The 27,576-nt window shown below is 40.1% G+C and overlaps 1 protein-coding gene across 1 annotated transcript in view; it reads left to right on the forward strand.

The window, feature by feature from the left end:
• Nucleotides 1–27,576, forward strand: part of LRP1 (LDL receptor protein 1) — a 1,167,923-nt gene that overhangs the window by 440,592 nt on the left and 699,755 nt on the right. Inside the window, exons 21-22 of the mRNA XM_071663699.1 lie at nucleotides 1,358–1,557; nucleotides 24,146–24,274. Of these exons, the coding sequence (XP_071519800.1) occupies nucleotides 1,358–1,557; nucleotides 24,146–24,274 (329 nt within the window). The remainder of the gene's footprint in view (nucleotides 1–1,357; nucleotides 1,558–24,145; nucleotides 24,275–27,576) is intronic.

Genomic DNA, 27,576 nt, shown 5'->3' on the forward strand with positions numbered 1-27,576 from the left:
AAAGGAGCATGGGAAAGCCAGGTCTGGAGACAACCAGGTTTTACCCTGACCCACTGGTAGGTGCTGTGGCCTCACTTATTAGCCTATTCCTATCAGATCTCCTGGGGCTGGCTTGGGAAGGGTTCATTGCAGTAGGCAATGTTGATAGAGGCTCTCCTACTTGCTTTCAAATTGGTTGACCATTAGATAGGGGGATTTTGCTCTCTGTGTTTGATTGTATGTTGATTAATGGAACTCTGTGATGTTTATAGACAGCTTGCAGAAATTGTAGATGCTGTTTATCCATCCTTGATGCAATGATACAGATGTTTTTTCTCATATCAACAGCTATGAGGGTCATACCATGTTCCCACTAGTGATGTTTATGCACCCCTTCATTAATGTGGTTAATGATGTATTGCCCCAGGGTACATCTAGCCTGACTAATAGCATATGATTTATTTTTTTTGTGCAGTTTCCAGTCACATTGGCCTTAACAAGAATGTTCTGAGGGCTTTAGTGTTTTTACTCATGATGAGGTTGGCTGCTATGTCCAATCCCAGGTAAATTCCTTCACCTCCAGGTCCTTCTCATTCAAACTTACTTTGAAACCATTACATACTTTTGTTTTTTTTCATTATCATTGTTAGCATTATCTTTTCACTCACTCTTCCAAACACTTATCATCAGCTCCTGGAGTTTCTGTTTGGAATCTGCCACTAGAGCTGTATTGTCTGCAAACAGCATCTAATTTACCTCTTATTCCTCGCTGCCTCCACTTTACTGGAGTTCTCTTTCTTACTCTCAGACCTTTGTGCTTACCTCTTCACTACTCCATCCTTAGACAGATTATGCAGCTACAATGACATTATACATTCCTGTCACAGATCCACCTTCACCAAGAACCATGTACCTTCCTCCCGTCCTACTCACACACATGCCTACTCTCCTGCTGAGAGCTCCTTAGTGCATTTAGTAACTTAACATTTACCCCATACATTAGTTACATTTTTCACAAGGCCTCTTTGTCAAACCTATGTGATGCCTTCTCCAAATTCAGAAATGCCACATATACTTCAGTCTCCTTCTCCAAGTGTTTTTCTCAAATTTTTCAAAGCAATCACCTGGTCCACACATCCACTTTCTCTTTTGGAGTTTCACTGCTCCTCCCAGTTCATGTGTCCTTTATGTACCACTCCCCTCTGAATCACTAATTTCACTAACACCATACCACGTATGCTCAATAGACTTATACCTCTTTGATTTGAGCATTCACCTTTTCCCCCATATATACCCCTGTAATTTGAGCATTTCCTTTCCCCCATGCCTTTATATGAGGGCAGTATACATTTAACTTTAATTCATTCCTTCTTAATAGAATATCAAGAATGTGGTGAAGAGTACTTCAAATGTGGCAACAAAAGATGTGTGCCAATGTTCTATGTATGTGATGGTGATGATGATTGCCGAGATGGAACTGATGAAATGTTGTGTGGCACTTTCTGTGCTAATGTCACAGCTGTTGGCCCTCCTCTCTCGCCATTCTGCACCAAGGTCTGCCATAACATAACAGAGCAGGTTAGTTGTTATATCCTTCAAGAATACATGAAAATGTATGATGTAATATGTTAGATGTAAAGTGAAGCCAGAGTGCAAGAGCACTGGATGGATGTAGTGATAGTGCCACTGTGTAAAGGAAAGAGTGGTAGGTTTTGTATTTCTGTAAGTTTACAATGAGTTGGAGGAGGATACAGCATGTTGTTAACATAAGTAGCAAATTTACTGAAGCAAAGAATGAGATTGAAATAAGAAAATCATCAGTGGTAATATGAAAGATGAAGGTTAGTTGAAGCTATTAAAGGAAACAATAAACAAGTATGAAAAAAAAATTTGGCTCTGATGTTCATGGTGTGCTATTTGATAAGATTTTAGAGAAAGGAGTCATTTATGCAACATTATTGATCAAGATGATACCAGGAGTTAGGAATAACTGTAAAATAGTTGAGAATGTTATGGAGGGAAAACTACTACAGGTACTTAGGGACATGTGAAAGATTAGCAGTTCTGTTTTGAGCAAAAGTGTATTTACAATGAATTGGAGATATAGTGTATGTTGTATATGGTTATCAATATATTCATTGGGAACATGGTAACAGATTTAAGTTGAATTGAATCTCACAAAATATTTAACCATTAAATGTCAGCCAACATCATATGATGCTCTCATTGGGGAAGTGGGGGCCAACATCATATTATATTGTTTTTTACTTATTCCACTTGTTCAAATATCCAGCTGACTTACTGTATCATTTGTAGCCTGTAGAGGTCTCATCCATTGCTAGGAATGCAATGGGAAGATTCTGCTCTTCCTTGCATTGCTACACTCATCATGGAAGGCTGGAGGCTTTAAATTTTACTCACCTTGAAAGAGAGGAAAGTGAGGGTGGCCTGATTACAACCTTTAAGTTTTTAAACGAGATTGATAATGTGGATAATGAACACCTCCTCAAGAGATGTAGAGATAGAGCAGCCAGAGAACATAACATGAAATTAAGTCAGAAACCTGTTAAGGAGGATCAAGAAATACTTTTATGGTATAAGAGTGGTGGATGAATGGAACAGAATGACTGAAGTCATGGTCAGTGTAGAAAGCATACATAGATTTAAAAAATTGTATGATAGTAGAGAATATTCAAGAGATGGGGCCTCATGAGTGTAAAACTCCCTGTCTGTAGAATACAAATAGGTTAGCACATTATAAGTGCAGGTCCTTCTACCTCTCAGATTGTGTGTAAAATGGCCTTGCAGAAAATGTGTTTATTGTTAGACATGATTGAAGAAAAGGAACACTTATCATTGTATATATTTGCTGGTGAGGTAAGGGAAGGAGAATAACATATGAAATGTGAAGAAATGACTAAGAGATTGATTTAAACAGGAGTAAGAAGGAAGGCCAGAACAGGACCCTGCTTCCAATGACTACCCTTGTACTTGACCCTTGTGTAGCCATACGGAACAGATTACATGACTACATGTAATTTTCATGTTTATAATCCTGGGGTGATGGATGACTGTAGTAACAGATGATGATTAAGAGTTAGAATATTTCTAAGAATATTTCGACTTAAATGTTACTATCCCCCAAGTTATGATGGGGATTTGTTCTTGGAAGCCTATATTGAATTTATTTATATTTATTATACTTTGTCACTGTCTCCCACTTTAGCAAGGTAGCACCAGAAAACAGACAAAAGAATGGCCCAACCCACCCACATACACATATATATACATACACGCCCACATACACACATATACATACCTGTATATTTCAATGCATACATACATATACATACACAGACATATACATCTATACACATTTACATATTCATACTTGCTGCCCTCATCCATTCCCGTCGCCACCCTGCCACACAAAATGGCATCCCTCTCCTTTCGCGTGTGTGTGTGACGTAGCGCTAGGAAAAGACAACAAAGGCCACATTCATTCACACTCAGTCTCTAGCTGTCATGTGTAATGCGCGGAAACCACAGCCCCCTTTCCACAAAACTTTCCATGGTTTATCCCATACGCTTCACATGCCCTGGTTCAATCCATTGACAACACATCATCCCCAGTATACCACATCGTTCCAATTCACTTTATTCCTTGCACGCCTTTCACCCTCCTGCATGTTCAGGCCCTGATCGCTCAAAATCTTTTTCATTACATTCCTCCACCTCCAGTTTGGTCTCCCACTTCTCCTCGTTCCCTCCATCTCTGGCATGTATATCCCCCTTAACAATCTTTCCTCATTCTTTTTTTTTTTCCTCCATGTTACCAAACCACCTCTCTCCACCACACTCTTTTTAAACCACCTCTCTCCACCACACTCCTTTTACTACCACACATCTTCCCCACCCCCTCACCACTCACTTGATCAAACCACCTCACGCCATATACTGTTCTCAAGCAACTCACCTCCAACACATCCACCCTCCTCTGCACAACCCCATCCACAGCCCACCATTCCCTCAAACATACCCACCTCTGCTCTCTGAGATAACGCTTTCGCCCTCCATACATTCTTCAACGCTCCCAGAACCCCCACCCCCTCTTCCACCCCGCGACTCACCTCCACTTCCATGGTTCCATCCGCTGGCAAATCCACTCCCAGATATCTAAAACACTTCACTTCCTTCAGTTTTTCTCCATTCAAACTTACCTCCCAATTTACTTGACCCCCAACCCTACTGAACCTAATAGCCTCGCGCTTATTCACATTTACTGTCAGCTTTCTCCTTTCACACACTTTACCAAACTCAGGGCATTCTGAATTAAGCCATTGAAACCCAGTTTAGAAGAGAGTTATGTTTTAAGCAGATTAATTCCTAATTACTAATGGAATATACATGAAGCAGTGTAGGTTAAGAACAATGAACAATATGCTGCTTTCTGTCAAAAATGATTTTTTAATTTTATTAAGTCTTTCATATTAGATGCATATATTGTTAAGATACATTGCAACTGTTTAGTTATGTTGAAGGAATGCATAAGCATTGCCAACTAGAAAGAAATTTTCCAAAGCTTGGCACTCAGTGATGCAAGATTTGGAATTAGTTTGTTGCCTGACTAATAAAGTAATGAGTATTTTGATACAGTAAACCCTCAGTTTAATGGACTAATAGGGGGGGAAGGAAAGTCCCTTAACGCCAAGTCTCTTAAATCGAAGGTAATCTATTTCTATGTCACATTTAAGTTCACATGCTTTCTTTTAACTCCTCAATCACTGTAGGGTTTAGTGTGTGGTACGACAGTTGGGTGGCGGACACCTGGCAGTGTGGGAATGCTCACCAGGCAGCTGGAGGCAGGAGTCAGACTGAGGTAGAGGTGATACCACTCCCCTCCTGTGAAAGGATACTTCTTTATGATAAAGTGAGGATGGACTACCTACTTTCATTGCACCTCTTACATGGTGCAGTGAGTGGGATTTGAACCTATGTGGGAAAATCCCAAGTTATTGCAAGGCTGCTCACCTTCTTCAGGAGATGGGGCACACCCAAGGATTTTGCTTTAGACAGGGGAACCAATCTAGAGAGCGAGGAGATGAAAGCTTTTTACAGAAAAGTGGGAAATCATGGCCTGCATCTCCTCAGCTCACTTCACCCAGTCCAGTGGATGTGTAAAGGCAGCCAAACAGGTGTTGAGGGGCAACATGGGTGTTGGAGTAACTGCACAACAGCAAAGCAGCTCAGAGAGGGGGATAAGTCACCCATGCAACTGACAGCAGGAAGACAGTTGTGAGATAGTGTCCCTGCGCCCCAGCAACATTATCTGATAAACTGGTGATGGAGAACTGCCCTGCAAAACTGGGAGCAGACCATAGCAGAGAGCTGGACTCTCATGCAGGGTGGCCTAGCAGGTAACACAGCTGTCTGTGGGCATCCCTGTCTGAGTGCAGGATGTCACTTCAAAGGTGTGGGACAGGTCAAGTGTGGTAGTGGAGTTGAAGCCACGTAGACAATACCTAGTGAAGCTGGACGGCAGTAGCTGTCTGTCTTTGTGAAGCAGACGTCGCCTGCGCCCCTGGGTTTCACTAATCCCCACAACATCCTCAGTTATGGCGACACCCAGCCTCAGACAATGGTGCCCTCACCTTTTGAGACACTGCCCTGCACACTTGCGAGATTATGTTTATGGTGGCTCCTGTGAAGAGTGAATTCTCTAATTTGTTATGCCACTTTTGTTCTGCTCACATGTGAAGGGAGTGTATTGTTGCTGAGCAGTGATTTGTGTGTATACTTGCCTTATGCCTTGTTGAATTTTAATTTAATTCTCTTTCATTTTCTTGTTTTTAGTTTCGCTTTTGTTTTTGTTGTGACAAAATGTCACCTTTAGTTACCAAAATCTCATGAGGGGGTGTAGCTTGAGGCAGACTAAGGCCAAAACAAAGTAAGTCTACCCCATACTACCAAAAAACAAGTGCAATATGAAATGCACATGGTATAGCATTTGAGTTTTTTATTATTGTTAATTAATGTACTGTATTATTATTTGTCCATTAAATCCATAATCCATTATATACTCGCGAATTCAGGCTGGAAAGCTTCCTCCTCTCCTTCAGATTTCCTCCCTTATCATTGTAGCATTTACCATGTAAGATTCCTTTGATCAAATCTGTAACCTCATCATCCTGATATCTTTCTGGCTTAGCAAAGCATCTCTAAACATCCCTTTTCCTTCCTTCAACTTTCATTTTATATTCCACACATCTCTCTTCCCATTACGACTTTATTTTTTTAACCCATCTCCCAACTCCACCATTGGAATCCTCCATCCCTATCTTTCTTACTAACTAATCCATCCCTTATCTCTTTACTCCTGCAAACTCTTTCCTAGCCATAAGGCTTGCCTAATGCATACTATCCTGTGTCTAGGAGCCACTAAATTTTTGACTCCATTTTTTGCTGTTCCATATTGTTCTAAAATCAAACATTTTTCCTTGGAAGCTGCACTGATAATCCCTCCCCAACAGTCACACGTCTGTCGTTTCCCTTCCCCTTCTTTGGATTCCATTCCTCAAGACCTTCCAATATCTTTACATTACACTATCTACCACCATATCGTCTTCTGATTTGACTCACATAGGATTATTGGACCCTCAAACTACTACTAATCCTTGTCTGTATAAGTTCCTCACTTTTTAGCCTCCCCTTTCATCCTTCATATCTAGCTTCTTCAGTTCATCAATGATCTTGGTCCATGAGGTCTAGTATTTCCCTTTCTCCAAAACTGAATCCTCATTTTGTCGCTCCTGCACTCCAACCAGATTATTACCTTTCTTCCGTCAATATCATTTCCCTAACACCAGACTCAACACAAATTAAACACCAATGAGAGCTTACCCCTTCTCTTTCCGACTATCTCGTCTTGACACCTTCTCAATAACTCCGATCTTCGCATTCTCAGCACTCATGCAAATTTTTAATTTAAAACTTTCCAAACGTTTAACCACTTTCCCATGAAACTCTACAACTCTTTTTTCTTATATTTATTTTCCTTCTGACCTATATGGGGTCCATTAAATCGAGGGTTTACTGTATGCACAAAAATAAAGGTGAAAGTGGGCAGTAGAGATGAAACAGTAGATGAGTGAAGGAAAGCAAGTGACCTCGAGGAAACAAGTGCCTGTGGCAAAGCATTCAACCTATACTTGATAAATAATGTTATTAATTAATCAGTACTTTGATGCATAAGCTTTTTACACATTCTATAGGTTACTTAACTAGTGAACTAATTTATTATTCAGATATTCATAAAAACAGGTGGTAGGTGATAGAGATCCAATAGGTATCAACCAAAGGAATGCTTGTGACCCTAGAGAAGCTAGGGCTTGTGGTAGAATATTCAAATTGTATTTAGTAATTAATATAGTAGATTTTTCTTTTTCTTAATTTTGTCTGCATAGCTCTCTTCAGTGGGTGTTTGCCTAATTTGTAAACTAGATTTTTTTTTTATCACAGAATTAACAGATGGCAACAGATCTGGCGTATCAGGCTTGGAAAGCTTGCCTTCCCATGGCTCCCATTCAGATTTTATCACTACCCTTAATCATTGTAAGCATTTTACCCATGAGGCTAAGGATTCCTTTATTCAAAGGAATCATGGTAACTCTCATCATCCACTGATAAGTCTTTCTGGTCTTTAGCAAAGGGCATCTCTAACATCTGTCATTTTACCTTTCCTTCACTTTTCCATTCTGATGCTACTATAGCTGTCTCTCCCATAGACAAAGCAACTCTTTATTTTTTTCCCATTTCTCCTATAACTCCACCTTGGATGAATTCCTTCACCCCCTTATGCTTTCTTACTAACTAATCCTATGGCACTCCCCATTATCTCTTTTTGGACTGCCTGAAAAGTGCTTCTCTCTCTAAGCTCAAGTAAGGCTTATGGTCCTAATGGCATCCGTTCCTGTGTACTGAAAGAGTGTGCCTCTGAATTTGCTCCTGTTTTGCTCATCTGTTCCATTTCTGTTTAAAATCAAAATATTTCCTTCTCCTTGGAAGCATGCACTGATACATCCCATCCCCAAGAAAGGTAACTGTTCTGGCTCCTTTACCTATCATACTGTTGCTTTGACATCTTCCATTCCCAAAGACTTTGAATCCATCTTCTACTTCCATATCCTAAGCCACCTCAAAACTCAGTCTTCTGTTTGATCATCAGTATGGATTCCATAAGGCAAAATCCACAGGTGATGCTCTTTCCTATCTGTAGTAAGCTCCCCTCTTTTAGCCTCCCTCTCTTGCTTTGCTCCTTCATATCTAGCTTCCTCTTTGGTCAATCAATCTCTGTGGTTCTTGATGGATTAGTATTTCCCTTTCTCCATAAACTGAAGTGTCCTCGAGGTTTTGTCTTGTCCCCTGCACTTTTCTCATTTTTTTCAACAATATTCTCTCCTCTGCAAATAATCAAATGCAGTCATACACTGATGACTCAACACTACATTCATCCACATCCTTCAGTGCTTACCCTTCTTCTTTCACTGAATCTGTATCTCGTCTTGACACAGCTTCCTCAATAAACTCAGACTTGGACAGGATATCTCAGCAGGGTAGATGAAATTTTGTTAATTTTAATGCCTCCAAGACCGTTTTTACCCATGTTCCTATTGAAAACTCCTCACAACTCTTGTCTTTCCTTTGACAGTTCTAGAATTTTACCTCTTGACTGAATGAACATACAGGTACACCACCAATTTTCCGGCACTCTTGGTTTCAAAGCCTTGTCAGATTAACCATTTTGCCGGACCAACTGTGATCACATAGTAATAATTCATCAACACACCTCTACCACTAATTATACATCTTCCATGTGTCTAAAGCATACCATGGACTGCTAGAAATTTAAATCAAACAAATATTAAGTGTTTGAGCACCCTAAGATGGTAAGTCTGTCCTTAGATTGAATCCAGTGGTGTATCTAGGGAATGCCAGTGGCGTAATGGCATCATAGATCCGGACAGTGATTTGGATCTTAAATTTTTAGATTTCTTGACCATGAAAACATGTCTTTGGCATTTGGAATCACATTGATATCATCATTAGTTCAATAGTTATTCACAAAAATTGATATTTCTGTAATGGCATCCTGGATCCAGACAATGATTTGGATCACTCCCAAAATCTAATCAATTGGTCCTTGTGTCATTTCTGACTTTTCCTGAAAATTTCATCAAAATTTGTTCATAACTTTTGTTGAAAGTTGCTCACAGACAAACAAATGCCAGTAAAAACATCATTTCCTTGGGGGAGGTAATGAAAATAAAAACTATTGGTGTCATATGTTTGGACAGGGGTGCAATTTCAGTGCTTACCATAGGTGCTATTTCCCCTAGATATGCCCCAGTTTGAATCCTGTGAGGTCTTCTTCGTCTTCTGTTGTTATTGTTTTCCTAGGTGTGCATCGCCAGAATAATACAGTTTCATCTGCATTATACACCTGCTCAAGATGGAGATTCTCATCAGCTACAAATTTTGCAAATTCGTCCACATACTCAGCAACTCCTTCATGGTTTGCAGACTGCTTTTCTATGAACACTTTATTCATGGAAATTCCGTGATGCTTCTTGAATTTTTGAAGCCATCCTTTATTACAGTCATGCTCATGTTGTAATTTAAGTTCTTTATAGAGCAACATAGCCTGGCCCATTATCATACTATCTGACAAGTCCACTCCATCACTCTGACACTGTCAAAAGCATTCCATCATCACTCGATCGTGCTCAGTACTCTTACCATCTTACATAGTTTTCCTAATTGTCATTTGCTTCTTGGAATCGCTGTCTGCATAGAATTTCAATATTTTTTCCCTTTGCTTCTTTATATCATAAACAGTTGATAGATGTCACATAGCTTACACACCAGAATACCACTGTCCATTTCTTTAACAGTTTTACTGTATCTTGGATCGATATGGACTGGTGTTTACGTTGGACACCACGACTGATACTCTCATATATCTTAGAAATAGCTAGGATTAAATTTAAGCAAAATAAGCTAAGAATCTCACAGAATTGTGGTATCACCACCAACAAGTGCAGTGTAGAGAATGTAAATAAGCACACCCTACACACAACGCCATCTGTGGCCACCCAGTAAACTAGTCTGGTGGCCGCAGTAATTTCAAGTTCCCTCACATAATTTTGTCCAGACTAAAGGAGGTGCCGAACCATCAGTTGTGGGAAATTCGGTGGTGTACCTGTACTTGGTATTACTGTAACATCCACACTTTCTTATAAGCCCCATGTTACAGGTATAGCTAAGTTTCTCTCTTAGATACTGGTTGTCCTGTTTAGATGTCAAAACCTCTTTTTTTTTCTGAACAACTGCTCCATTCATAGAAAGGATTGAGTTGTCCTTATATGGAGTACTGCTCTAACATCTGAGGTGGTTCTAGCTCTGTATCCTTACCTGACAGTTGAGTCAAGAGCAGTCTGACTCAAAAACTGTCCCAGGCTAGCTTCCAAACTTGACCCTCTTGCCTTCTGCAACAATGTTGGTTCACGTTCCCTCTTCAGTAGGTATGACTTTGGTTTCTACTCCCGAGAGCTGACTGCTTCTGAGCCCCCAACACTAGCTAAACCGCACAATACTCAGCAAGTTCCTGCATCACATGATTACTATGTGGCACTTGACAGCTCAAAGTTAGGCCAGTTTTAGAATGGTTTCTTTCTCTACACCTCAAAGCTTAGGAACTCTATACCTTCTCATGTTTTTTCCAACAACTATAACCTGACACATTTTAAGACAGGTTTTTCACTTCCATCAAAATTGTTGAATACTTTCTCTTGTCTTTTCTTTTACTCTTTCATGATTCTCTCTATCCCAGTTATTGCTTTGCCTTGATGTGGACTTTGTCCGTGACTGGAACCTTCAGTATGAAAGAAAAAGTAGAGATGCGACAGTTATTGAGCACGATAGTGCTAATGCTAGCAAGCATGGAAAAGCTTGCACCTGCATCAAAATTTTCAACTTAGAGTCTATGAATAATACATTAGAATGTATTCCACAGGAAATAGCATCACTACTCCCTGCTTCAGTGAGGTAGCACCAGGAAAACAGACAAAACGGCCACATTTATTCACACAGTCCCTAGCTGTCATGTGTAATGCGCCGAAACCACAGCTCCCTATCTACAGCCAGGCCCCATAGTCCTTTCCATAGTTTACCCCAGATGTTCTATATGCCCTGGTTCAGTCCATTGACAGCACATTGACTCCAGTATACCAGACTATTCCAATTCACTCTGTTCCTTGCACGCCTCTCACCCTCCTGCATTTTTAGGCCCCGATTGCTCAAAATCTTTTTCACTCCATCCTTGCACCGTTAATTTGGTCTCCTGCTTCTTGTTCCCTCCACCTATGACACATATATCATCTTTGTCAATCTTTCCTTGCTCATTCTCTCTATATGTCCAAATCATTTCAACGCACCCTCTTCTACACTCTCAGCCACACTCTTTTTATTACCACACATATCTCTTACCCTTTCATTGTTACTTGATCGAACCACCTTACACCACATATTGTCATCAAACATTTCATTTCCAACGCATCCACTCTCCTCTGTACAACCACATCTATAGCCCATGCCTCACAACCATATAACATTGTTGTAACTACTGTTCCTTCAGACATACTCATTTTTGTTCTCCGAGATAATGTTTTCTCCTTCCACACATTCTTTATTGCCCCCAGAACTGTCGCCCCCTCACCCACCCTGTGACTCACCTCTGTTTCAATGGTTTCATTTGCTGTTGTGTCCACTCCTGGATATCTAAATCACTTCGCTTCCTCCAATTTTTCTCCATTCAAACTTACATCCTAACTAACTTGTCCCTCAAACGTGCTGAACCTAATAACCTTGCTTATATTCACATTTACCCTCAACTTTCTCCTTTCACACACTTTTCCGAACTCAGTCACCAACTTCTACAGTTTCTCACTCGAATCAGCCACCAGTGCTGTATCATCAGCAAACAACACCTGACTCTTGCCAGGCCCTCTCATCCACAAAAGACTGCATAGTCGTCCCTCTCTCCAAAACTCTTGCATTTACCTCAACCACCCCATCCATAAATGAATTAATAGTGTGGGGGTGGGGGCGAAGGTTCTGGGAGCGATGAAGAGTGTGTAGAAAGAGAAAATGTCATCTCGGAGTGCAAAAATGTGTATGTTTGAAGGAATAGTAGCTCCAACAATATTATATGGTTGCGAGGCATGGGCTGTGGATATGGGTGTTTGGAGGAGGGTGGATGTGTTAGAAATGAAATGTTTGACGACAATATGTGGTGTGAGGTGGTTTGATCGAATAAGTAATGAAAGGGTAAGAGAGATGTGTGGTAATAAAAAGTTTGTGGTTGAGAGAGCAGAAGAGGGTGTGTTGAAGTGATGAGGTGGTTTGATTGAATAAGTAATGAAAGGGTAAGAGAGATGTGTGGTAATAAAAAGTTTGTGGTTGAGAGAGCAGAAGAGGGTATGTTGAAGTGATTTGGACGTATGGAGAGAATGAGAGGAAAGATTGACAAAGAGGATATATGTGTCAGAAATGGAGGGAACAAAGAGAAGTGGGAGACCAAATTGGAGGTGGAAGGATGGAATGAAAAAGATTTTGAGTGATTGGGGCCTGAACATACAGGAGGGTGAGAGATGTGCAAGGAATTGAGTGAATTGGAACGATGTGGTTTACCAGGGTCGACATCATGTCAATGGACTGAACCAGGGCATGTGGAGCATCTGGGGTAAACCATGGAAAGGTCTATGGGGCCTGGCTGTGTTTTCGGTGCTTTACACATGACAACTAGAGACGAATGTGAACAACTGTGACCTTTTTTGTCTGTTTTCCTGGTGCTACCTTGCCGAGGCAGGGAGTAGCGATGCTGTTTCCTGTGGAGCAAGGCAGCATAATGCATATGGATGCCCACTATTTCACAGAATACATAATGCCCTCAAACAGCAAGGATTCAAACCCAAACCTTTTCCATGGTAGCTATGAATGCCAACTGCTTGGCTATGATCATCCCTGATAGGGAAATAAATTCAGTCACTATTAATCAAATACCCTTTGTCTCACCTCCAAGAGCAACAGGGTCTAGATTGGTCAAACCCCCTCAGGCTCACATTACCAGTATTTAGCAAATTTACAGAACATACTGTCTAATGTGGAGACATATTCACACAAATATAGTGCATATGAACGTGCACTTTTCATGGAACCCATAATGCCCTCCAGCAACAAGGATTCGAACAACTCAGCTTTGATCTCCCCTAATAGGGAAATGACTATTCGATTACCATATTGAATACCCTTCATCTCACATCCATGAGCCACTGGGTCTAGAGACTGGTAAAATCCCATCAGGCCCACATTACCAGTAGTTAGCAGTTTTACAGAACTTACTGTCAAACTTGGAGGTACATGATTATGAATATAGTGTATGATATGAGCCTGATGGGATGTGACTGGTACAAAAAGATAGGTTTTTGTGCCAAATAGACTGCAATTGCATAGTTTGTTTATGTATTGAAAAGTCGGTGCTTATTGCAGGCAGATGGGGAATAATCAGCTATGTACTGTTGCCTCATGAAGTTTCTAATTGAATTATCTTTGTAGGTGTAAATTAAAAAAGGATAGTATGACACCATTAGATTACAGAAAAAGAGTGTAAATCTATGTCTATGTATGAAGAGAACACATTGTATGTCAGAAAAGTACAGAAAAAAAGATGCACAAAGATGATGAAGGTGATGTGTAATAGGCTGTTATGTTATTCTGATACCCAGCTCCCCAGACTGAGGTCAGGAGCAAATGGGCTATTTTGTTACATGTCAATCTCAGTCCAAAGGGTCCTTAACTTACCAGATTAAATTTGTGATGTAACAGACTTATACGGAAATGTCCATTAGATCCCAAATTTAGCTTGGTGGGGTTAGAAGGGTCTGCTAGAAGCCAAATTCTGATACATTGAAGCGTTTTAGAATAGGGTTAACTGTGCACTCAAGTGCAAATGTGGAAGTGTTTGAATAACAATAGTCTGCCCATGCTTCTGGCTTTAGTATAAACAAATGACATAGGGATATCCTCACACACTTTTCTTCCATCTTTTAAGTTTTTAGCTAAGTATTGTAGATTTTTTCATAAAGTGGAATTTTGACCCTTTTAAAATGAGCAAGAATCCAGCATCTGGTGTAGAAGTGTTACCAGTAACGTGGAAAACTCTCAGTTGTAAAATAAGACAAGATATACTAACATAAATGTGAATAAGAGCAAGGTTATTAGGTACAGTAGGGTTGAGGGTCAAGTCAATTGGGAGGTAAGTTTGAATGGAGAAAAACTGGAGGAAGTAAAGTGTTTTAGATATCTGGGAGTGGATCTGGCAGCGGATGGAACCATGGAAGTTGAAGTGAATCATAGGGTGGGGGAGGGGGCGAAAATCCTGGGAGCCTTGAAGAATGTGTGGAAGTGGAGAACATTATCTCGGAAAGCAAAAATGGGTATGTTTGAAGGAATAGTGGCGCCAACAATGTTGTATGGTTGCGAGGTGTGGGCTATGGATAGAGTTGTGCGCAGGAGGGTGGATGTGCTGGAAATGAGATGTTTGAGGACAATGTGTGGTGTGAGGTGGTTTGATCGAGTAAGTAATGTAAGGGTAAGAGAGATGTGTGGAAATAAAAAGAGCGTGGTTGAGAGAGCAGAAGAAGGTGTTTTGAAATGGTTTGGGCACATGGAGAGAATGAGTGAGGAAAGATTGACCAAGAGGATATATGTGTCGGAGGTGGAGGGAACGAGGAGAAGTGGGAGACCAAATTGGAAGTGGAAAGATGGAGTGAAAAAGATTTTGAGTGATCGGGGCCTGAACATGCAGGAGGGTGAAAGGCGGGCAAGGAATAGAGTGAATTGGGTCGATGTGGTATACCGGGGTTGACGTGCTGTCAGTGGATTGAATCAGGGCATGTGAAGCGTCTGGGGTAAACCATGGAAAGTTGTGTGGGGCCCAGATGTGGAAAGGGAGCTGTGGTTTTGGGCATTATTGCGTGACAGCTGGAGACTGAGTGTGAACGAATGAGGCCTTTGTTGTCTTTTCCTAGTGCTACCTCGCACACATGAGGGGGGAGGGGGATGGTATTCCATGTGTGGCGAGGTGGCGATGGGAAATGAATAGGGGCAGAGAGTGTGAAGTGTGTGCATGGGTATATATGTATGTGTCAATGTGTTTATATATATGTGTACATTGAGATGTATAGGTATGTATATTTGCATGTGTGGGCATGAGTGTGTGTACATTGTGTATGGGGGTGGGTTGTGCCATTTCTTTCGTCTGTTTCCTTGCGCTACCTCGCAAACGCGGGAGACAGCGACAAAGCAAAATAAATAAATATAAATAATACTAACATAAAATGAGAGTGGATAAAATCCTGTCAGTCAATTGCTTTATTTTGCCATATGATAATCTTTGATATACTCATGTAACACACAATACAACATCCTACACTGTTTTTGAGAAAATTTGCTCATAGATATTGTTAGATTAATACACAGGTACTTTCTGTTATAAACATACATCAAAATGCTTAGTTCTTAACTTATGAATGCAAATGCTGGAGCATTCATGTCATTCATCTGTCCATGCAGCCAGAGTGAATGTAATCAGACATGGCATCTTATCACCTGCTTTCCCTCCATGTGTTAGGTTTTTAGCTAGATTTTTATCTTTTTTCTTTTGAAATGGTATTTTAACTCCCAAAACAGGCAAGATATTTTAACTATTCCAAAACAAGCAAGATCTTCACATGTATAGTTTTACTGTTGACATGGGAAAACTGTTAATCATAACATGATACTAAATATACTAATTTTGTATGAGAGTGGATGGAGTCATGTTGATAAAGCATTTTATTGCTGATCTTGACAGTCTTTAATGTGTTCAAGTAGCATAAGGAACAGCATGCTGTAATGTGTATAAGAAAATATGTCCAGATGTATTAAGAGATTAAAAGACAGGTGCTTTCTGTTGTAAGCATACATCAAAGTGCTCAGATTCTAACTTATATATATGAATGAAAATGTTGCAGCTTTTGCATTGTTTGTCTGTCTGTGTATCTGAATTTTAATATAAACAAAAATAGCATCCCCTCACATGATTTGATTGTCTTTTAGCAGGATAAGCATCCCTGACTTAGCTTGTTGTTTTGTCCCATGTTTTGGAAATTGAAATGGATGAAGGTGAGGGTTTCCAGACCCTCTCCCCCTCTCGTTTTTGTATTGTACAGCATACAAGTGATATGAGGACAGGAGTTTTTCCCATATCCCTTGGACTGTAATTCATATTCTATGTAATATTTCTCTTGAGAAACGTTTGGCCAGATATGTCGTCCCAGAATTTAATCCGTATTTGTATCTTTAGATCAGCAGAAAATTTGAAAATCGTGATAGCTGTTTCACAAAAATTCACAGTTCTCAGGAATTTAGATCATGCTTATTGCAAAATCTGTCTGTATATACAAGATGATAAAGATGATAGTAAAAAAAGATGTAGACTTCAAGGGTATGATAGTTGTGGGAAAAGAAAAGATATGAGAAGGATGTCAGAAATATAGATAAGTACTTTAGTTATAGTTTGACTGATAAAGTGGGGTTTTGGGGTACAGATTAGAAGAGTAACTTTTGAGCGGTAAAATAACTGAATATGGGGTCAGGTTTTCTGCTTAAATGATTAAGGATTAAGTGTTAAGTCACTAGAATGTTATCCTTACTTAAAGTTGTTCATTGTTTTCATTGACGAATTGAAGTTTTATTGTTCAACTACTGTAGCTCACTTGCTCAGTGTACTTTGAAGGATGAGGGAATTTTTCTCTCTGTTGTTTTTTCCCATTCCATATTCCCTTTTCATAGAGTCTGTGGAAACTAGTACTTTAAAATGTTTGTTATCTAAGATGTTTGGGGAATTTGCCATAATGTCTAACAAAAGTTTTGGCTATTAAAGTTTTTTAGATACATTATGTAATTAAAGAATTTTAATATTTTGAGATATTGAGGTGTTGGGGTGAAGAGGGTGGTGAGAGTAAGTGAGCTTGAGAAGGAGACCTGTGTGAGGAAGTACCAGGAGAGACTGAGTACAGAATGGAAAAAGGTGAGAACAATGGAAGCAAGGGGAGTGGGGGAGGAATGGGATGTATTTAGGGAATCAGTGATGGATTGTGCAAAAGATGCTTGTGGCATGAGAAGAGTGGGAGGTGGGTTGATTAGAAAGGGTAGTGAGTGGTGGGATGAAGAAGTAAGAGTATTAGTGAAAGAGAAGAGAGAGGCATTTGGACGATTTTTGCAGGGAAAAAATGCAATTGAGTGGGAGATGTATAAAAGAAAGAGACAGGAGGTCAAGAGAAAGGTGCAAGAGGTGAAAAAAAGGGCAAATGAGAGTTGGGGTGAGAGAGTATCATTAAATTTTAGGGAGAATAAAAAGATGTTCTGGAAGGAGGTAAATAAAGTGCATAAGACAAGGGAGCAAATGGGAACTTCAGTGAAGGGCGCAAATGGGGAGGTGATAACAAGTAGTGGTGATGTGAGAAGGAGATGGAGTGAGTATTTTGAAGGTTTGTTGAATGTGTTTGATGATAGAGTGGCAGATATAGGGTGTTTTGGTCGAGGTGGTGTGCAAAGTGAGAGGGTTAGGGAAAATGATTTGGTAAACAGAGAAGAGGTAGTGAAAGCTTTGCGGAAGATGAAAGCCAGCAAGGCAGCAGGTTTGGATGGTATTGCAGTGGAATTTATTAAAAAAGGGGGTGACTGTATTGTTGACTGGTTGGTAAGGTTATTTAATGTATGTATGTTTTTTTTTTTTTTAATTTTCCAAAAGAGGGAACAGAGAAGGGGCCCAGGTGAGGATATTCCCTCAATGGCCCAGTCCTCTGTTCTCAACGCTACCTCGCTAATGCGGGAAATGGCGAATAGTATGAAAGAAAGAAAAGAAATGACTCATGGTGAGGTGCCTGAGGATTGGCGGAATGCGTGCATAGTGCCATTGTACAAAGGCAAAGGGGATAAGAGTGAGTGCTCAAATTACAGAGGTATAAGTTTGTTGAGTATTCCTGGTAAATTATATGGGAGGGTATTGATTGAGAGGGTGAAGGCATGTACAGAGCATCAGATTGGGGAAGAGCAGTGTGGTTTCAGAAGTGGTAGAGGATGTGTGGATCAGGTGTTTGCTTTGAAGAATGTATGTGAGAAATACTTAGAAAAGCAAATGGATTTGTATGTAGCATTTATGGATCTGGAGAAGGCATATGATAGAGTTGATAGAGATGCTCTGTGGAAGGTATTAAGAATATATGGTGTGGGAGGAAAGTTGTTAGAAGCAGTGAAAAGTTTTTATCGAGGATGTAAGGCATGTGTACGTGTAGGAAGAGAGGAAAGTGATTGGTTCTCAGTGAATGTAGGTTTGCGGCAGGGGTGTGTGATGTCTCCATGGTTGTTTAATTTGTTTATGGATGGGGTTGTTAGGGAGGTAAATGCAAGAGTTTTGGAAAGAGGGGCAAGTATGAAGTCTGTTGGGGATGAGAGAGCTTGGGAAGTGAGTCAGTTGTTGTTCGCTGATGATACAGCGCTGGTGGCTGATTCATGTGAGAAACTGCAGAAGCTGGTGACTGAGTTTGGTAAAGTGTGTGGAAGAAGAAAGTTAAGAGTAAATGTGAATAAGAGCAAGGTTATTAGGTACAGTAGGGTTGAGGGTCAAGTCAATTGGGAGGTGAGTTTGAATGGAGAAAAACTGGAGGAAGTGAAGTGTTTTAGATATCTGGGAGTGGATCTGGCAGTGGATGGAACCATGGAAGCGGAAGTGGATCATAGGGTGGGGGAGGGGGCGAAAATTCTGGGGGCCTTGAAGAATGTGTGGAAGTCGAGAACATTATCTCGGAAAGCAAAAATGGGTATGTTTGAAGGAATAGTGGTTCCAACAATGTTGTATGGTTGCGAGGCGTGGGCTATGGATAGAGTTGTGCGCAGGAGGATGGATGTGCTGGAAATGAGATGTTTGAGGACAATGTGTGGTGTGAGGTGGTTTGATCGAGTGAGTAACGTAAGGGTAAGAGAGATGTGTGGAAATAAAAAGAGCGTGGTTGAGAGAGCAGAAGAGGGTGTTTTGAAGTGGTTTGGGCACATGGAGAGAATGAGTGAGGAAAGATTGACCGAGAGGATATATGTGTCGGAGGTGGAGGGAACGAGGAGAAGAGGGAGACCAAATTGGAGGTGGAAAGATGGAGTGAAAAAGATTTTGTGTGATCGGGGCCTGAACATGCAGGAGGGTGAAAGGAGGGCAAGGAATAGAGTGTATTGGAGCGATGTGGTATACCGGGGTTGACGTGCTGTCAGTGGATTGAATCAAGGCATGTGAAGCGTCTGGGGAAAACCATGGAAAGCTGTGTAGGTATGTATATTTGCGTGTGTGGACGTATGTATATACATGTGTATGGGGGGGGGTTGGGCCATTTCTTTCGTCTGTTTCCTTGCGCTACCTCGCAAACGCGGGAGACAGCTACAAAGTATAAAAGAAAAAAAAAAAAAATTTTACATACCAGAAATATTTATATAAGTAATCAAATAAACAAATGACGAAGTTTTATATATATTTCGCCTTAGATTTGTCTTTAGCCAACCTTTTGCCTAACTCCATCTTCTTTTTAGACTTCAAACTTTCCTCTTGCACTTTGTGTGAGATGTAGATGGCTTCAAGGAACTGTCAGACCATTACTGACAACGCTTAAAAGGGCTGTTGTCCACAATAGTAATCCAGAGTGCACAAAGTACACAAATGTGCAAGAGCACCACACAACACCTCACCAGAAAGCACATGAGTGATGGTAAACAATTACCAGCACCACAAAACAATGAATGTTGAAAACACTAATTCCTGCAGTGTGGTGTGTGTGATTTGAAATATTTTTAAATCTTTTTGATTTTACAATTTTTTGATAATCGAGGATTGCCAACTGAAATAGAAAATCACATTTTGATCATTTTGTTATCTTGAATTGTGGATTACTTTGATAGTTATTCTTTTACCACAACATTTTATTTACAGAACCTAATTTGGTGTTGTAAATGGAAATGGTGAAGAGCTTGTAGATTTTTTTTTTTTTTTTTTTTTTTTTTTTTTTTTTACTTTGTCGCTGTCTCCCGCCTCTGCGAGGTAGCGCAAGGAAACAGACGAAAGAAATGGCCCAACCCCCCCCCCATACACATGTACATACACACGTCCACACACGCAAATATACATACCTACACAGCTTTCCATGGTTTACGCCAGACGCTTCACATGCCTTGCTTCAATCCACTGACAGCACGTCAACCCCTGTATACCACATGACTCCAATTCACTCTATTTCTTGCCCTCCTTTCACCCTCCTGCATGTTCAGGCCCCGATCACACAAAATCTTTTTCACTCCATCTTTCCACCTCCAATTTGGTCTCCCTCTTCTCCTCGTTCCCTCCACCTCCGACACATATATCCTCTTGGTCAATCTCTCCTCACTCATTCTCTCCATGTGCCCAAACCATTTCAAAACACCCTCTTCTGCTCTCTCAACCACGCTCTTTTTATTTCCACACATCTCTCTTACCCTTACGTTACTTACTCGATCAAACCACCTCACACCACACATTGTCCTCAAACATCTCATTTCCAGCACATCCATCCTCCTGCGCACATCTCTATCCATAGCCCACGCCTCGCAACCATACAACATTGTTGGAACCACTATTCCCTCAAACATACCCATTTTTGCTTTCCGAGATAATGTTCTCGACTTCCACACATTTTTCAAGGCTCCCAAAATTTTCGCTTGTAGATTTATGTGCTGAAAAAGGACTGGTGATTGGGAATACCTGGTTTAAAAAGAGAGATATACATAAGTATACGTATGTAGGTAGGAGAGATGGCCAGAGAGCATTATTGGATTACGTTCTAATTGATAGGCACGCGAAAGAGAGACTTTTGGATGTTACTGTGCTGAGAGGTGCAACTGGAGGGATGTTTGATCATTATCTTGTGGAGGCAAAGGTGAAGATTTGTAGGGGTTTTCAGAAAAGAAGAGAGAATGCTGGGGTGAAGAGAGTGGTGAGAGTAAGTGAGCTTGGGAAGGAGACGTGTGAGGAAGTACCAGGAGAGACTGAGTACAAAATGGAAAAAGGTGAGAACAAAGGAGGTAAGGGGAGTGGAGGAGGAATGGGATGTATTTAGGGAAGCAGTGATAGCTTGTGCAAAAGATGCTTGTGGCATGAGAAGCGTGGGAGGTGGGTTGATTAGAAAAGGTAGTGAGTGGTGGGATGAAGAAGTGAGATTATTAGTGAAAGAGAAGAAAGAGGCATTTGGATGATTTTTGTACGTAAATAATGCAAATGAGTGGGAGATGTATAAAAGAAAGAGGCAAGAGGTCAAGAGAAAGGTGCAAGAGGTGAAAAAGAGGGCAAATAAGAGTTGTTGTGAGAGAGTATCATTAAATTTTAGGGAGAATAAAAAGATGTTCTGGAAGGAGGTAAATAAAGTGTGTAAGACAAGGGAACAGATGGGAACTTCAGTGAAGGGGGCTAATGGGGAGGTGATAACAAGTAGTGGTGATGTGAGAAGGAGATGGCGTGAGTATTTTGAAGGTTTGTTGAATGTGTTTAATGATAGAGTGGCAGATATAGGGTGTGCAAAGTGAGAGGGTTAGGGAAAATGATTTGGTAAACAGAGAAGAGGTAGTAAAAGCTATGCGGAAGATGAAAGCCAGCAAGGCAGCGGGTTTGGATGGTATTGCAATGGAATTATGAAAAAAGGGGGTGACTGTATTGTTGACTGGTTGGTAAGGTTATCTAATGTATGTATGACTCATGGTGAGGTGCCTGAGGATTGGCGGAATGTTTGCATAGTGCCATTGTACAAAGGCAAAGGGGACAAAGGTGAGTGCTCAAATTACAGAGGTATAAGTTTGTTGAGTATTCCAGGGAAATTATATGGGAGGGTATTGATTGAGAGGGTGAAAGCATGTACAGAGCATCAGATTGGGGAAGAGCAGTGTGGTTTCAGAAGTGTTAGAGGATGTGTGGATCAGGTGTTTGCTTTGAAGAATGTATGTGAGAAATACATAGAAAAGCAAATGGATTTGTATGTAGCATTTATGGATCTGGAGAAGGCATATGATAGAGTTGATAGAGATGCTCTGTGGAAGGTATTAAGAATATTTGGTGTGGGAGGCAAGTTGTAGAAGCAGTGAAAAGTTTTTATCGAGGATGTAAGGCATGTGTACATGTAGGAAGAGAGGAAAGTGATTGGTTCTCAGTGAATGCAGGTTTGTGGCAGGGGTGTGTGATGTCTCCATGGTTGTTTAATTTGTTTATAGATGGGGTTGTTAGGGAGGTGAATGCAAGTTTTGGAAAGAGGGGCAAGTATGCAGTCTGTTGTGGATGAGAGAGCGTGGGAAGTGAGTCAGTTGTTGTTTGCTGAGAATACAGCGCTGGTGGCTGATTCATGTGAGAAGCTGCAGAAGCTGGTGACTGAGTTTGGTAAAGTGTATGAAAGAAGACAGTTAAGAGTAAACGTGAATAAGAGCAAGGTTATTAGGTACAGTAGGGTTGAGGGTCAAGTCAATTGGGAGGTAAGTTTGAATAGAGAAAAACTGGAGGAAGTGAAGTGTTTTAGATATCTGGGAGTGGATTTGGCAGCGGATGGAACCATGGAAGCGGAAGTGAATCATAGGGTGGGGAAGGGGGCGAAAGTTCTGGAAGCTTTGAAGAATGTGTGGAAGTCAAGAACATTATCTCGGAAAGCAAAAATGGGTGTTTGAAGGAATAGTGGTTCCAACAATGTTATATTGTTGCGAGGTGTGGGCTATAGATAGAGTTGTGCGGAGGAGGGTGGATGTGCTGGAAATGAGATGTTTAAGGACAATATGTGGTGTGAGGTGGTTTGATTGAGTAAGTAATGTAAGGGTAAGAGAGAAATGTGGTAATAAAAAGAGTGTGGTTGAGAGAGCAGAAGCGGGTGTTTTGAAATGGTTTGATCACATGGAGAGAATGTGTGAGGAAAGATTGACCAAGAGGGTATATGTGTCAGAGGTGGCAGGAACGAGAAGTGGGAGAGCAAATTGGAGGTGGAAAGATGGAGTGAAAAAGATTTTGAGTGATCGGGGTCTGAACATGCAGGGGGGTGAAAGGCGTGCAAGGAATAGAGTGAATTGGAACGATGTGGTATACCGGGGTCGATGTGCTGTCAATGGATTGAACCAGGGCATGTGAAGCGTCTGGGGTAAACCATAGAAAGTTATGTGGGGCCTGGATGTGGAAAGGGAGCTGTGGTTTCGGTGCATTATTAGATGACAGCTAGAGACTGAGTGTGAATGAATGGGGCCTTTGTTGTCTTTTCCTAGCGCTACCTCACACACATGAGGGGGAGGGGGTTGTTATTTCACGTGTGGCGAGGTGGCGATGGGAATGTATAAAGGCAGACAGTATGAATTATGTACATGTGTATATATGTATATGTCTGTGTGTGTATATATATGTATACGTTGAGATGTATAGGTATGTATATTTGTGTGTGTGGAAGTGTATCTATATACATGTGTATGTGGGTGGGTTGGGCTATTCTTTTGTCTGTTTCCTTGCGCTACCTCACTAATGCGGGAGACAGTGACAAAGCAAAATAGAATAAATAAAATAATTAATTTTGTGTACATTATACAGTACATTTTATAGCCCTTACTACATGCAATAGGGTTTTTAATCTGATTTGATTTCCAACAATAGTTTGAGTACATTTCTGTGTTTTCAGTCTTATCAAAATACCATTTTCTAAGTTTCATGAAATGCCATTTCCATTGTTGATTTCTATTTTTCACTTGAGGTTATGTATTATTCATGTAGAGATATGTGGGATTTAGTGGCATTGAAGCCCCTGATTAATTGCATTAAATGGGTGGGCTGATTGTTGGTTTATGCAGTGTAGGTGTCATGAAATGAAAAAAATTATATCCTTAACATAACTGCAAGTGATTGTCTCCTTGCTATTTAGATATTTGTCTTTATTTTTTGTGTAATTTTACAAAAGTGTGTTTATTCTTTTTGATCTTGTGCTAGGAAAAGTGTCAAGAAATTCAAGGTTGTACATATTGTGGGTCCAATAGCACCTGTATAGCAGTATCTCAAATTTGTGATGGAGTACAGGATTGTCCAGATGGAAGTGATGAAACAAGATGTGAAGACAAGGTAAGAATTATAGTCCGTGTGTTTGCACAGTTTCTTATTTTTCAGAAGATTGGCTTATGTAGAGCAGTTACATAATGTGTGGTGCATGCTTATACCCTTCTTGTATAATCCTTCAGTCTGATTTTTCCCTTTTAGCTTTTTGATCATCTTTTGAGACTACTCTTAACAAGGGTCCTCACATAATGAAGGCTCATGGAGCAACATTTTATAATAGCAGCCTTTGAAAATTAGGGTACAAAAAGATTCAGAGAATGACACTAATGTCTTACCGTAGGAGCATTTTTTAAACAAAAGTATCGTATTTTTTAGTTAACTTTTCAATTATTGATTTACATCAATGTTGGAATCTTTAAAAGAATTTTCAGTCATATTGCTTTTTATAATAATGTCAAGGCTGAGTAGTATTAGATTTAAATCCCACCAGCTCTGTTCAGAATCATTCCACCGGCTCGTTGTCATCGTGCAAGGAGCACCAGCTAACATTCATCATTCTTAATATGCATGATAAGTAAGAACTATCAGACTTTAAACTGTCAAAATTCATGATATACTCATGAGGGAAGAATTCTACAAAAATGAATATCATGCTTACTCTGCTTGTAATCCCAAACTGTAAATAGATAAAGAACTAGATTTTTTCAGCAATGGTTGTTGGAGATGAACAACATTATTTTGCTTTTTTCATCATGAAATATATGACTAAAATCTTAAAATCTCCTTCAGATATGTTCTTTGTTTCCAAGCATTTTATTATTAAAGGAAAGAAATGCATTTACACGATAACAAAATGAATGAAAAACCATGTTTGTAATTTCAGTTTAAGATATGTAACCTGCACTGGTACTGTATTATTTGGTAATTAGATGATTAGAGAGAGTATTTAGATTTTTTTTACTCATTATCTGTTCCATAGTCACTGTAGAGAAAAGTTATTTATGGTTCATAATTCACTGATGTGAAAGTATTATGGCTTGAAGGCTCAAGCATGTTTTCCAGTTCTCCATAGTGATGCACGTCACATTGTTTCATTTTTGGGGAAGACATAAGTTTGATATGTTCTAGCATGTGATATTAGAGTTTACTTGTGTACAAACATTTCAGTATTTGTGGAAAAACTGATCTTTAGTGGTTGGAATATGATTATGAATGATTTGCTTGAGTTACCTTGTAAGTCACACATGCAATTTGCTGATTACTTAGCATTCTTTGCCTGTGATAAGTTTACCACTATTTAAATGCTTAGTAAATGCTCATTCTTTAAAATTCAGTTCAGTTGTATGTCAGAATGCTTTGTTCTAGTTAGAGCTGAAAGAATGTGGATGGATGGGGTTTGTGAAAGAGTGCTGCACAAATATACATTGAATACTCATGACATTTGAAACCTGCTCCTGGTTTTCTGCTACATCCAGGGTCTGGTTACACTGTGACATATATAATGTTGAGTCTCTGAAATATCGAGTGATTGTGAAATGATAAAGGAAAGTTTTCTAGTCACCTGAGTGCCACAGCCAGTTGACCAAGAAAAATTCTTCAAACATAGAGGCTTTGCCGCAAGAAAAAATTCTTTACTTCCAGATCTTCAAAGTATGTAAAATGCAAGAAAAGAACTAAGAGAAGTGGGAAAGGATATTGCATTATTAAGCCAAAGTTGTGTGAAATACTACATTTGTTTTTAGAGAAATGTTGAACAAATTTTGCACACTAAAGCTGTTGGCATCACTCTTCTGCAGACATGCCATGAATTCAAATACCCTCAGACACAGGGCAAGAAACTTTTATCTGGGAGAAAGTATGATGTATTTATTCCAAATAACCATATGGGAGGAATTGTGAAATAATCATATATAAAAACTTAGAGTTGAGAGTGAGCAACTCCCCCACGGGTCACAGGTCACATTGGGAACTGACTAGTAACTCCTTGCAGGCCCAAGACTTTAGTAAACAAATACGAAGATATAAAAAGTGGAAAACCAAACAGAAGAACAGAACAAGAGAACAAATGGGAACATTGGTAAAGGGGGCAATTAGGGAAGTAATTACAGATAGTTATGAAGTGAGAAGGAGATGGAGTGAATATTTTAAAAGTTAATTGAATATGTTTGATGATGGAGTGGCAGATATAGGGTGTTTTGGTTGGGGTTGTGTGTGAAGTGAGAGAGTTAGGGAGAATGGTTTGGTTAAGAGAGAAGAGATAGTGAAAGCTTTGTGGAAGATGAAATCTGGCAAGGCAGTGGGTTTGGATGGCATTGCAGTAGAATTTATTAAAAAATGGGGTGACTGTATTGTTGATTGGTTGGTAAGGATATTAAAAGTGTGTATAGACCATGGTTAAGTGCCAGAGGATTGGCAGAATGCATTCATAGTGCCATTGTACAAAGGCAAAGGAGATAAAAGTGAGTGTTCCAACTACAGAGGCATAAGTTTGTTGAGCATTCCTGGGAAATTATATGGGAGGGTATTGATTGAGAGTGTGGTATGCACAGAGAGAGCATCAGATTGGGGAAGAGCAGTGTGGTTTCAGAAGGGGTAGAGGATGTGTGGATCAGGTGTTTGTTTTGAAGAATGTGTATGAGAAAAACTTAGAAAAACAGATGGATTTGTATGGAACTTTTATGGATCTGGAGAGGGCACATGATAGGTTTGATAGAGATGCTTTGTGGAAGGTCTTAAGGGTATATGGTATTGGAGGTAAGTTGCTAGAAGCAGTGAAAGTTTTTACCAAGGATGTACAGCATGTTTACAAGTAGGAAGAGAGAAGAGTGATTGGTTCTAAGTGAATGCCGGTTTGTTGTAGGAGAGTGTGATGTCCCCATGGTTGTTTAATCTGTTTATGGATAGGGTGGTTAGGGAGGTAAATGCAAGAGTTTTGGAAAGAGGGGCAAGTATGCAGTCTGTTTGGGATGATAGGTCTTGGGAAGTGAGTCAGTTGTTGTTTACCAATGTGGCTGATGCGAGTGAGAAACTGCACAAGGAGAAAGTTAAGAGTAAATGTGAATAAGAACAAGGTTATTAGATTCAGTAGGGTTGAGGGATAAGTTAATTGAGATGTACGTTTGAATGAAGGAAAATTGGAGGAAAAGAGATGTTTCAGATATCTGGAAGTGGACTTAGCAGTGAATGGAACCATGGAAGTGAAACTGAATCACAGGGTGGGGGAGGGAGCAGAGGTTCTGAGAGTGATGAAGAGCAAAAATGGGTATCTTTGAAGGAATAGTAGTTACAATAATTTTATTTAGTTGCAAGGCATGGGCTATAGATAGGGTTGTATGGAGAAGAAGGATGTGTTGGAAATGAAATGTTTG

This window comes from Panulirus ornatus, chromosome 1 (assembly GCF_036320965.1).
Source record: "Panulirus ornatus isolate Po-2019 chromosome 1, ASM3632096v1, whole genome shotgun sequence".
Taxonomy (NCBI): Eukaryota; Metazoa; Arthropoda; class Malacostraca; order Decapoda; family Palinuridae; genus Panulirus; species Panulirus ornatus.